The sequence below is a fragment of the Brachycentrus maculatus genome, unplaced genomic scaffold (genome assembly GCF_059751285.1).
Source record: "Brachycentrus maculatus isolate JH-2025_06_01 unplaced genomic scaffold, ASM5975128v1 h1tg000509l, whole genome shotgun sequence".
Lineage (NCBI taxonomy): Eukaryota > Metazoa > Arthropoda > Insecta > Trichoptera > Brachycentridae > Brachycentrus > Brachycentrus maculatus.
Genome location: NW_028281255.1, coordinates 89,456 through 103,638, shown reverse-complemented (window position 1 = coordinate 103,638; position 14,183 = coordinate 89,456). Strand labels below are relative to the sequence as shown.

The following is a 14,183-nucleotide window of genomic DNA, read 5'->3' as shown; positions in this document are numbered from 1 at the left end:
TTTTGGATGAAAACGTGGGGGTTGTTTTTATTGTAGACATTAAAACAAATTATGCTGTCGTTTTTTTTTTTATTTTTCAACATATAAAATCACACAAACACTTTGATAACACACTTTCCTATAATATATTTCCTATAATATAAGAATAAATCAAATTTCAGGATAAAAAAACATCATATTCGATTTTAAATGATCTAGAAATAATTTTATTATTGATCAACAATTTGAAACTCTTCCACCATTAAATTTTATGAGTGAATTAAAATTATCCTAATTTATTTTCAACTACCAAATTGTCTCTTATAAATTATACACAATAAATAACAACGATATTTATCAATATCATTTAAATTTAAATAAATTCAATGTTTGAGAAGAGAAAAAACGTCAAAACTGGATATAATATTGTACTTATAAGATAGATTATATTTTAAATATGAAAACATGTAACAGTTAAAATTAGTATATTTACCAGGTTTTTTTATCTTCGATTGAATAAAAAATCGTGAAATATTTCATCGCATCTTCAATCTGATATTAATATATAATATAAAGAAGTTGTTTAGGGGTAGTTTAATAGGGTTATTTAAATAATGGTTTCTTTGTCACGATAGTGCTCTACTTACTTCTAAATTATTACTTGTATATTGCTTTCTATTTCTTCCTCTATGGCTCTCGGGATGTTATACGTCTATAAATATAACCATAGACGTTTTAAACTTTTATCATTTCGTCTTGTTTATCGTTTTTTTCTTGTTGTTTGATAACAATTTACTCTTCAAAAGTGTCCTAACCAGTCTCTAGTTATTAAGTACTTTATATATGGTAGATGCAGTGATTCTATCGATCGATTGGCACATCATTAATGTACCTCATTTCACTTTCTTTCAATATTTTGATTCAGTTAGCTGAAACAACCATCAGTTGATAGTTTTTGAAGATCAAAGGCATCTCGTCGTCGGAAATGAAGTTCCTGTCTGGCCTCATGCTGGAGTAGGGATTCTTGGTCGGAGGTATCTTCACCTGGACCTCGGGGTATACTGAAGTCACCCTGGCCAAGTCCCTGGGCATCTCGTATTGGGTGTAGGCGGTCACGCAGAGAGGTACCTTGAGGCGGAGGGATGCTGAAATGGTATCAGGCCACGTGTCCAAACCGGCGTAGCCCGTGGCTCGATGAAAACCAGGATTGAAAGCGCAGACTGAAAAATACAAACAATAAAGTAATTAAAAAACTTAACTTGAATAACGAAAACAAGGATTTCAATGGAGAAAAATGATCAAATCATTGGAGAAAAATATAAGAAAACAAAATTTTAAAAATAAAAACAAGGGTTTCAAAATAGTTATCGTTGCTGGAGAAAAGGGAATGAAAACCTAAGTTGAAGAACGAAAACAAGGTTTTCAAATTAAATCGTGTTAATGGTGAAAAAGAAAAGATAACTTAATGAATGAAAACAAGGACTTTAAGATAAATCACATTATTGGAGAAAAAGAAAGAAAAATTCATTCCAGGAATGAAAACAAGGGTTTCAAAATAAATCATTTTGATAGAAAAAAATTAAGAAAAAAAATAAAAAATAAAGAAAACATAATTTGAAGACCGAAAAATCAACTTATATATTTTTTTAATACTGACATAGGTATGTAAAAACATATAGTAGACAGTTTTAAATTTTGTTGAATTTTTAACAAATTAAAATTATATTAAGGCATATTTAAAACGTATTTGTTGCATTGAATTGTAATTGTATTAAAAGTTAATAATTATTTTATTTACATTTATGTTTTAACACATAAATCCTGATGAATCCTGCGCTTGAACATAAACCATAATAGATAATAACATAAAATCATATGTAAATAAATAATAAATAAATATCCATAGCGCTATTCACACATTTACAAAAAGACAAAATTTTAATCACTTGCGTTTTTGGTCGACCCGTAGACCAACAGACCATTCAATTAATATCTAATTACTTAATATATATTAATTAATATCCACTTACTCAAATCGGGTTTCGAAAACTTAGAAGACTCCACAAAATCGTGATACAGCATTCCATCGTTAAAGTCGAACTTCACAACTCTGTCGGCAGTGCGGCAGCTAGCGCACATCCTAGAAATAAATTAATTTATCAGATTCAAAACTTTATAAAAATCTCAAATTTAGATATTAATAAATATTAATGTCTCTGTTCCATAGAGCAATGCACCGCAGTGAGCCGTGGGCCGTATACAGGTGTGATGCAGTCATATTCAATGTTTTTCACATTTTACAATTTTTCTTTATGTATTCAATATCTTCTTCTTCTTCTTTTTCTAGATCCTAAGGATCTGTTTGTGCCTCCGCTTGTAGTTCTTGGAATGTTGACTCCCAGCTGTCTTTCCACCTTTTTGGAGGTCTGCCTGGGGTCTGCGTCCTTCAGGAATTCCTTGGAGGGTGATACGTGGAAGTCTGTCATCTAACATTCTATTTACACGATCATTCCGGTATCGCCTTCGTTGTCGTCCCCACCTCACCTCACCCACGATATCCTCGTCTTACACATGCGTTTAATTTACATGCGTTTAATTTAATTTGCGTCTCTATTTTTCAAAATATGGTATAGAATAATTATTATAACTAAATAATTTGTCAATGTTCGATATATTTTAGTTTTTGGTGTGCCGCGTAATTATACGAAGAATTTTGGTTTGTTATAGGTGAGAAAATGTTGCGGAGCAATTCCATAGAGGCACAAAAACAACAACAAAAAACTACCCTACTAATATACTCGTATGTACACATTCCTTGCTGATGACGTTCATGAAACGACTGAAACTTTACCCGAAATATATAATTTATTATGGATTTTTCACCTTATGGATGACATATCAATATTAAAGGTGTCAAAATTTGAGATGGAAAATCCCAAGACTAAAAAAAATAGTAAATAAAAGTGTTTTTCGTTTTTTTAACAGAAAGAGGTTTTGAAAAATATTCACACTGTTCTAATAATAGATGGTTAATTAAAAAGATTTTTTTTTAAACTTATATGTCATTATTTTTCACAATTCACAATATTTTGAGTATGTCCAAATCCTTGTTCACAAATCTGGGTTTTAACCAATTAGAACTTATATTTTTTATGTTGATTCCATTTTATTTTTCATCTATTTTGAGATTTCAATATATTTTTATGGTTACCTCACTCTGCTGAGTAGATCCACTGGAAGTTTAGATGTGTTGAGTTCTGGGCCCACGAAGACGACCTTCAATTCTTTGATTCCTGGCGTCAAGTGCAGGAAGAAGCATTCCCATTTGCTGAGGGTGTCGGCTTCAAACTGAAGCTCTGCACCAATGACATGCAGACATATGGTCGTCTTCTGCAAAAATTATTTAAAATACCATGACTACACAAAATGCAATATTTTCTGTGATGTTTTTATAGCTTTGTTCTTATTTTTATATTTTAGGATTCATTTTGCTTTATTGAATTTTATTTGGAAATCTAACAGAGCAGTTACATTCATTCGAAGTATACGAGTATTATGAAATACTAACATGGGTGTGGTTATAATATTTATGCATATATCGTGGGTGTACTTGCAAAAAACGTTAACTTGAAAATATGCAATTTTGACTTAATGATGCATGTTATAAAGTTTTTAACGTTCTATAAACTGGTAAAATACACTAAGTAGGGGACATACGATGAAAACAAATTTAAAAATGGTTCAAAATCTGCAATATTCCAAAATCAAAAAAAAATTATCCAGTCATATATATATAATCAAAAGGACAATCCATCGAAACATATATCGAAATCTTCTAGTACACAACTAAATGTCATATATGTAGATATGTGGTTTTATTAGCTAATTTAATTTAAGTTTAAAAGCGGGTATTTTATTAAGGTAATAAATAGCTTTTAATAACAGGTATTATTCAAACAGGAATATATATATATATATATATATATATATATATATATATATATATATATATATATATATATATATATATATATATATATATATATATATATATATATATATATATATATATATATATATATATATATATATATATATATATATATATATATATATATATATATATATATATATTGAATATATGTATAAATAAATGACTGGTCAGCTCGACTCTTTTTGGACTATCCACTTCGCAGAAATTGTTTAATTTAAATTGTGTTTGACAAAATTACCAATTTAAAAAATTCAAATATTGAAACTAACAGCTGACGAAAAGAATATCTGGTAAGACGGTTAAACACTTAGTAATTTTCCGTAACATTAATGACGACACAAGTCAATTGTGAAGTTTACGAGTGCCAGGCCAAGTAATTGAATAATAGCTTCGACACGCTAAAGATTAAACAAAAAAAATGACAACTAAAATTTATAATTTATTATAGTTAAGAAACTCGAGAGGAAAATTTCGAAAAAACAGAAACACACCTACATAGAAAATTTATATATTTTTATTATTAATTTTCAAACACAAATTTTATTATAAATTAATCACTTATTTCATAAGCAGCACTTTTATCGAATTTAGTTGAATGCCAAATACATATTCAATATTCGCATCTTCCACATTCATGGATGCATGTAGAAGAGGCAAAGATTGTTTACAAAGACAGGTCGGTCTAGCGTTCTAATCTCCTTGCCCACGTCCGCAGGGCAGAGGCATTATAGCTAGTTAGTTATTTTTATAAATATATATATATATATATATATATATATATATATATATATATATATATATATATATATATATATATATATATATATATATATATATATATATATATATATATATATATATATATATATATATATAATATATATATATATATATATATATAATATATATATATATATATATATATATATAGATATATTTATTTATATATTTATATATATATATATATTTATATATATATATATATATATATATATATATATATATATATATATATATATATATATATATATATATATATATATATATACATATATATATATATATATATATATATATATATATATATATATATATATATATATATATATATATATATATATATATATATATATATATATATATATATATATATATGTATATATATATATATATATATATATATATAAATATATATATATATATATATATATATATATATATATATTTATATAAATATATATATATATATAAATAAATAAATAAATAAATATATGTATATATATATATATATATATATATATATATATATATATATATATATATATGTATGTGTGTGTGAGTGTAAATAATTTATCGAATTTAGTTGAATGCCAAATACATATTCAATATTCGCATCTTCCACATTCATGGATGCATGTAGAAGAGGCAAAGATTGTTTACAAAGACAGGTCGGTCTAGCGTTCTAATCTCCTTGCCCACGTCCGCAGGGCAGAGGCATTATAGCTAGTTAGTTATTTTTATAAATATATATATATATATATATATATATATATATATATATATATATATATATATATATATATATATATATATATATATATATATATATATATATATATATATATATATATATATATATATATATATATATATATATATATATATATATATATATATATATATATATATATATATATATATATATATATATATATAGATATATTTATTTATATATTTATATATATATATATTTATATATATATATATATATATATATATATACATATATATATATATATACATATATATATATATATATATATATATATATATATATATATATATATATATATATATATATATATATATATAGATATATTTATTTATATATTTATATATATATATATATTTATATATATATATATATATATATATATATATATATATATATATATATATATATATACATATATATATATATATATATATATATATATATATATATATATATATATATATATATATATATATACATATATATATATATGTATATATATATATATATATATATATATATATATATATATATATATATATATATATATATATATATATATATATATATTTATATAAATATATATATATATAAATAAATAAATAAATAAATATATGTATATATATATATATATATATATATATATATATATATATATATATATATATATATATATATGTATGTGTGTGTGAGTGTAAATAATTGCAATATATAAAATAAATGCAATGGTCCAAAATAAAAAAGGACATTGCATTTATTTTTTATTTTTACACATATTATTTACATCTTTTTTTAAGCTACAGCTAAAAAATAACTTTGATGTTTTAAGTGGGGAATTACAAAAGAAAGTTTGTAAACTTCTGGTCCAACGCATTTATCCTCTCCTTTGAAATCCAGACCTAAATGGTTTAAATGGTTTCAACGTGATAAGAGCCATTGGCACAATTCCAAATATCTTCTCTCGGACTGTCGACACTGCACCGTCGAGACTTTGGAGATTATTGTGAATTCTCTTAATGGGAATAATCACACATTATTGCTACATTTAAGAAACGCCTGAAAAAACACCATTTATCCTTGGAACCCTTACTGTCTATTCTATCATCCTTTTTTTAATTTCATTAATTGATTCGGCAGTCACTAATATATACTATTCTAAATATTATTAACATTTAAAGCATATACTTAGTGGTGAGTCATTTTTACTTATTTCTTTTTTTTTAATGTTAATAATATTAGTATATAACCACTCACCGCGAGTGGTTATATACTAAAATTATTAACATTTTTGTTAAAAAAAAATTGTGTAATTATATTTATTATTATGATTTATTCACGCACTGGATTATTCACCTTATGGATAAAATATCAATATTAAAGGTGTCATTATTTGAGATGGAAGATCCCAAGACTAAAAAAATACTAAATAAAAGCTTTTTAATAGATTTATATTATCCACTGACACTTCGTGATGGAATTGCATTTTTAATTTATTATTAGATTAAAACCAATATTTTTAGCTTTTCCACTTTATTTTTATTTGACCAGCGACCGGGTTTCGTCGTTACCGACATCATCAGACTGGTGAGAGGCTATACAAATTGTTATGTTATATATAAAAGAAGGCAGGAGTTGATAACCATGATTTGATATAATTTTATTGAGAATTTTATTTCTCAATAAAATTATATCAAATCATGGTTATCAACTCCTGCCTTCTTTTATATATAACATAACAATTTGTTTAGCCTCTCACCAGTCTGATGATGTCAGTAACGACGAAATCCGGTCCCTGGTCAAATAAAAAAAGTGGAAAAGCTAAAAATATTGGTTTTAATCTAATAATAAATTAAATAAAAGCTTTCTTACTAAGTTTTTTTTTCCTTTGAAACAGCTCCTACCTCCTCTTCAACCTTCAATGTCCCAAGGACCCAACTCTAAAATTTGGAATTAGCTTCACATACTGTGTTTGAAAATGGTGCGGAATGTATCAAAACACGTGTTACAGTAGATTTTAAGAAATAGAGGTATTTAATAAGTAAAACATTAGTTAAAAATCCTTTTTTTACCCTAGAATAACCCATGTTTACTTTTGAGATTATTTTACCGATATTTTGACCTAAACAAAAGTGATTTTTTCCACTCTTATATTTATTCAATATTACCCTGGACTGCGACCTGCAGTGAAAGGCTGATCACATTTCATTCATGTGTTAACGATCAAAATAACACTGCGTTTATATGATGCAGTGCCCTATGCACCATCGGTGTAGATGGGGATTTGAGGAAGATATTTTTACTTATTATTTTTATAATTTGTATTAATATGATATGACAACTAAAAACCATACGATAATAAAATACGATAATAATGATATAACCCTAGAATACTAGACAATCGTAAAAATTACTACGGCAAAATGACGATTTCTGGAAAAACAATATTTCATAAAACCCGCTTCAAAAACCTTCTCTTAAACCCAAATAATGTTGATGTTAATGGCAATAAAAGTTTTTAATTATCTTGTTTATTACAGTTTTATTTCTGTGTTGTATTTTTTACGAATGTTTAGTAACAACGTCACTTGTAGGATAGTTTAGTAATCTAGGGTTAAAACAGCAGTGAATATGAAAATCTAGGTTCATGTTATATTCTAGGTTTATAATTGTTATTGCATCTTTTGTGTGTAATGTATATAATCTGATAATTAAAAAAAAACAAATAATAATAAAATATAAAATTGTATTAACATGTAAGTATTTCAGTTTAACACAGGCCATGCCTAAATAGCCGTAATACTTTTTGTAAAAAAATGTATGTATCTATGAAATAAATTTTAAAAATACTCACCATGGAAAAATATGGGAATATTTTTGTCATTTTCTTATAATATTTTCCAAAAGGAACATCTTTTCAAATTTAGTTTTCTTTTTCACGGTAGGCACTTACTTTTTGTTCCGTATAAGACATTTTTTGTTATTTTCTCTTTTAAAGTCGGTTTAAACTACCTCTGACCTGCCTTAAAACTCATCAGTGTCATATAATCATTCGTATGAAGTAAAAGAATGATTAATAAAGCTAATTGAAACGGTCTCAGAACGCATATCGGTGACAAGAAATCAAGTATATACTGTAAAAAGTCGAGTGATTACTAGAATTTTCGCTAAACCTACCGATATATCTTGTTTGACATCGGGAAACATCGATATCATATCGCTCACTCCTTTCAACAACGTCATATCCCTTTCAAAAATCTTGAATTTTCAGGAGATCGTTTTTAAAGTTTAAAAAAATAGTAAAATGTATTAAAAATAAATATCAAGCCATTTATTGAACTTTTTACTGTGCCACAGATCTTTTTAAGTAAAGCCTGAATGTGTTTTCTCCATTTGAAAAATATTTAGTATTTTTAAAAAAATAATTAAAAAATACCTTTTCTTCAAAACGCTTAAACAACACTTTCTGCCCTGTAGCGGGTAAATATTATGTTGAAAATATTCCACTTTTGCTGGGATATATATGGTACATTTTCTGGACATTCCAAAAACATGCACAACTGAAACTTGTCAATTTTTTATATATGACGTTGTTGAAAGGAGTGAGCGGTATGTGGTTTACACCTATCCACACTCAAACACGCAAGCCAATAGGGAAATATTTGTGTTTTTATGAAATACTTACAAAAATACTTCAATTTCATACTATGTATTTCTGTGAGCTTAAGTGCGGCTCATTATGGGTATATGTTATATGTAGACATACTCAAATAGATATCTATGTATATCATGTTTGAAACATATGTTTATAATATGTTTGAAACATATAAATGTAAGATGTCCACAATTTTTTAATATCCTTTTTTGTTAAAGTCGAAATAATGTATTTGCGGATATAGGTGTTACAAACATATATACGAGTATATGTTTGTGTGTATATACGATCCTAATTTCATAGTTACATTTAAGGTAAAAAAACAATTTTACTCTCCACATTTTAATATGATTTAATTAATGTAGATCAAATAATTTATTTTATAATAAATTCTCCTTAATTTCTGTTCATTATTTTCACTGTTTTTTTCTCCTATCTCTATCTCTCCTCTTATATCCTTTTAAATTAATATCATTTAAATGTATTTTTTTTGTTAGAGCCAAAATCACTCGTAAACGAGTTGAAGCTTTTAAATCAAATCAAATAAATAAAATAAAATATGCTTTATGCGAAAAACACGTATCATCTAGGCTCAAATTTAATTTAGCTGTTAATTGCGCGAAATCATCCAATTAATCGAGGACAATTTTATGCATACAATTTGAAAGATTGATAATAATTATGTGTTGACAGTAAATTGAAAAATATGTGAATAATCGAGCTGACATTTCCTGTTTGCTCACAAGGTATCCTTTTAAGTTCAAGGTTGTAAATAAACATGCGGGTTATTTATTAATCGGTACCTTTGTGACAAGATAATATTGGACGTATTCGCAAAACACGTTGAAAATTTGCTAGTTTAGCCAAAAAATACATATAACACAAATACAAAACCGATCTTCATCCCCTTCCCACTATCATTCATTTGAAAAATAAAATCTTTAATTAAATTACAAATATCGAGAATACAATATGAAAAATCGTTGTGTGACAGAATGAAAATTTAATATATTAGAAAGGAATGTATGGCTGAACTGGGGATAGTTGAAAAGATTATTTGAGAATGCCTAAGAATTAGCAAATGTGAGCGGGAGAACGAAACGAGGACGGCCACCAAAAGACTTGGTCGCAAAAAAGGCACGATCAGATCAATCAGAACCTAAAATCTGGTAGTATCAAAAGTAATCGGAAGGCACGAATGAATAATGCATATATGTGAAGGAAGTTTGTAGGATAGAGAGAGCCAAGAAAAGAAAGTAAGTATTTCTAGATATATCGCTCACTCCTTTCAAGAACGTCATAAATCAAAAATTGTCAATTTTCAGTTGTGCATGTTTTCGGAATGCCTAGAAAATGTACTATATCCCAGCAAAAGAGGCATATTTTTAACTTAATATTTACCCGCTACAGGGCAGAAGTGTTGTTTTTGCATTTTGAAGAAAAGGTATTGTTTAATTATTTTTTTAAATATACTTGATATTTTTCAAATGGAGAAAAAAACCTTCAGGTTTTACTTAAAAAGTTCTGTTGCAAAGTAAAAAGTTCAATAAGTGGCTTGATATTTATTTTTAATACATTGTATTATATTCTTAAACTTTAAAAACGTTCTCCTGAAAAATCAAGTTTTTTGATTTATGACGTTCTTGAAAGGAGTGAGCGATATCGCTCACTCCTTTCAACAACGTCATTTATCAAAAATCGTCAAATTTCAGTAATGCATGTTTTCGGAATCCCCAAAAAATGTACTATATCCCAGCAAAAGCGGCATATTTTTAACCTAATATTTAGCCGGTACAGGGCAGAAAATGTTGTTTTTGCATTTAGAAGAAAAGGTATTGCTTAAATTTTTTTTCATATTTTAAATATTTTTCAAATGGAGAAAAACCTTCAGGTTTTACCTAAAAAGATCTGTTGCACAGTAAACAGTTCAATAAGTGGCTTGATATTTATTTTTAATAAATTGTATTAAATTTTTATACTTTAAGTTTTTTGATTTGTGACGTTTTTGAAAGGAGTGAGCGATATACGAAGCTTATTCTTTGTCCCTTAGAGGCAAGATAAAGAGTTTTTAATTTGTGGAAGCCTGGGTGTAACTGACAGCAAAAGTAAGGTAGAGGAAAGGCAATTGAGATGGTATGGGCGCATAGAACGTAGAGAACCTGAACTAATTGTAAACCAGACAATAATGGATGGACAACATCGAGAGGAAGATAAAAAAATTCATGGATGCTACAGAAAGATAACATGACTCGAAAGCATGGTGTTGGTGACTTTTCACATGATAGAAGGACCTACAACTTGAGGATAAAGAGAGCTGACCCCAGCAGTCTTCACAGACGATAAGTTGGGATGGAGCTAGGAAGAAGAAGTAGCTTATTCTCAGAGGCCTCTGTAGGCGAACGTCTGCATCCGATAGGTAGGTGTTGGAAGTCGCATTTCAGTGGCTATCTGGTAATACAGTAATAGTCGTAATAGTGCTTTCTTCTTACCAGGGCAGCAGCAGCAGCAGTGGGTTGAGGCGCCCCGATTGTCTTCTGGTAAGCGTATAGCGCCGTCAGGGGAGCAGTGGACAACTGAGTTAGTGTGGCATAATGGCACTCATCCATATCTGTAAAGAAAAAATAAACCCTTTTTGAAAAATCCATTTATATATATGTATATATATATATATATATATATATATATATATATATATATATATATATATATATATATATATATATATATATATACATATATTTATATAAATATACATTTAAATTATTGCAGCCTTATGGTGCATAGGACACCATATCGTATACAAGCACAATTTGACAGTGAAATACACGGAGAAAAAGCAATCAACCTTGACAAGTAGTAGCGTGAAATACACATATTTATTTTAACCCTAGTGTTCACATTGTTATGTTTGGTTTTAAAATTTGTCATTTTATCAAAAGTTCGTTAGTAGTAAGTTTTTTGTGACGTATTTTGTATTTGTAATACGACACCATTATATATTTAACGATATAAACATTTATTTTAAAAGTCAATTATAATTCTTCTTTACAATATAATATAATACAATAACTTACATCATATTTATTGATTTGGCGTTTAATTTGTAGAACTCCATTTTAATTTATGTATTAATTTTAAATCAAACACAGATTTTTTGAGTCTACTAAGTTGTATTTTATTAACAAAAACACATAAAAAATTATATTGTGACAATTGTTTCGCCTTGTTAGGGCATTATCAAACGAATGTCTAATGTAATTCGTTTAATAATGCCCTAACAAGGCGAAACAATTGTCACAATATAATTTTTGATGTGTTTTTGTTAATAAAATACAACTTAGTAGACTCAAAAAATCTGTGTTTGATTTAAAATTAATACATAAACTTACATTATATATTATAATCTAGATGGCTGCAATAAGAAAGTTTTAAATAATTAAATAAAACATCTTTGTAACCTTCTAAACTCTGTAACATAAATACTAGCATCTTGGTGACGTCTATGATTCTAAATACCACTTTGAATAATATACATTTTCAGCCCATTCATCAAGTCTTGGCAATCATAATACAAATTTTGACACAAACGTTTCAAAAGAAAACATGCGTTTCGCTCTAAATCATTTTTGTTGAAGCCTAAAGAGTAATATAAAGGAAGAATTTTGATGTAGGGAGTTTTGGACCAACAAACCTTTCTGCACAATATGCATATCGTAGACATACAGGAGAAAGTGACCAAGTGCATTTTTTACAAAAACGTGGTCATTGACTATTTGATATCTTACTAGCTTAATATTGCCCTGAAAAAAATCTCAAAGGATTTTAAACTTGGAAGTATAATATATTGACTTGTTAAAAATGACTAACTGCATTGATGTTTAATTTCTTGCCAAACAAAAGTGACTTAAATGGCCCTCCTGAACAAGTTTTGTTAGTTGGACATTTTCTCCTGTACGACTACGATATGTATGTGAATCAATTGATAATGTGGCAAAAAAAAAATCTATTACTATTCAACAACAAACCAAACATACTAGGAGTTTTGATACTTTAATAAATATGTCGTCTTCGATAATAAAATACTTAAAATAAATACTTTTTACATTTTTAGTGTGTCCAAATATTTGTTCACAAATCTGGCTTATCTCCAATTATAGGAATTATTTTTTATATTATTTTTTGACATCTCAACATAGATGAAGAAGTAATGGAAGTCTTGGGCATTTACGGGGCTTACAACCGTCATGGTCTGGTTTAAGTGTTCACTTTACACACGTGTAACTATCACCATTCTGCCCATGTTTGAAAACCACACAACTCAATTTTTTATCTCATACATATATCATTAATTAAGCAGAAACCCTTTTATTTCGATGTTTGCAAGATCGGAACCCGAATTATTTTTTAATACTGGAAAACGTCTGAAAACGAGCAGTTTTTTTATGCAGCTTATAACTTTTTTTAAGTCTGGCTTTGCAATCTAGTAATAAAAATGGTAAAATCTTGTGTTAAAATGTCGATGCGAACTATTTTTGGAGGAAATGAATTTGGGGTAGGAATATTAACGACACATCCGGGAAAACGATTATTCGAGGAACGATATATATATATATATATATATATATATATATATATATATATATATATATATATATATATATATATATATATATATATATATATATATATATATATATATATATATATATATATATATATATATATATATATATATATATATATATATATATATATATATATATATATATATATATATATATATATATATATATATATATATATATATATATATATATATATATATATATATATATAAATATATATATATATATATGTGTATATATATATATATATATGTGTATATATATATATATATATATATATATATATATATATATATATATATATATATATATATATATATATATATATATATATATATATATATATATATATATATATATATATATATATATATATAT

At 26.3% G+C, this 14,183-nt stretch overlaps 1 protein-coding gene across 1 annotated transcript in view; it reads right to left on the bottom strand.

The window, feature by feature from the left end:
- Positions 1-745: 745 nt before the first annotated feature.
- The window catches only part of LOC148301874 (uncharacterized), a 31,527-nt gene continuing 18,089 nt past the window's right edge, over positions 746-14,183 (bottom strand). Inside the window, exons 4-7 of the mRNA XM_088272559.1 lie at positions 11,670-11,788; positions 3,191-3,369; positions 2,010-2,119; positions 746-1,199 (exon numbers count right to left, since the gene is read on the bottom strand). Of these exons, the coding sequence (XP_088128685.1) occupies positions 901-1,199; positions 2,010-2,119; positions 3,191-3,369; positions 11,670-11,788 (707 nt within the window). The 3' untranslated portion in view covers positions 746-900. The remainder of the gene's footprint in view (positions 1,200-2,009; positions 2,120-3,190; positions 3,370-11,669; positions 11,789-14,183) is intronic.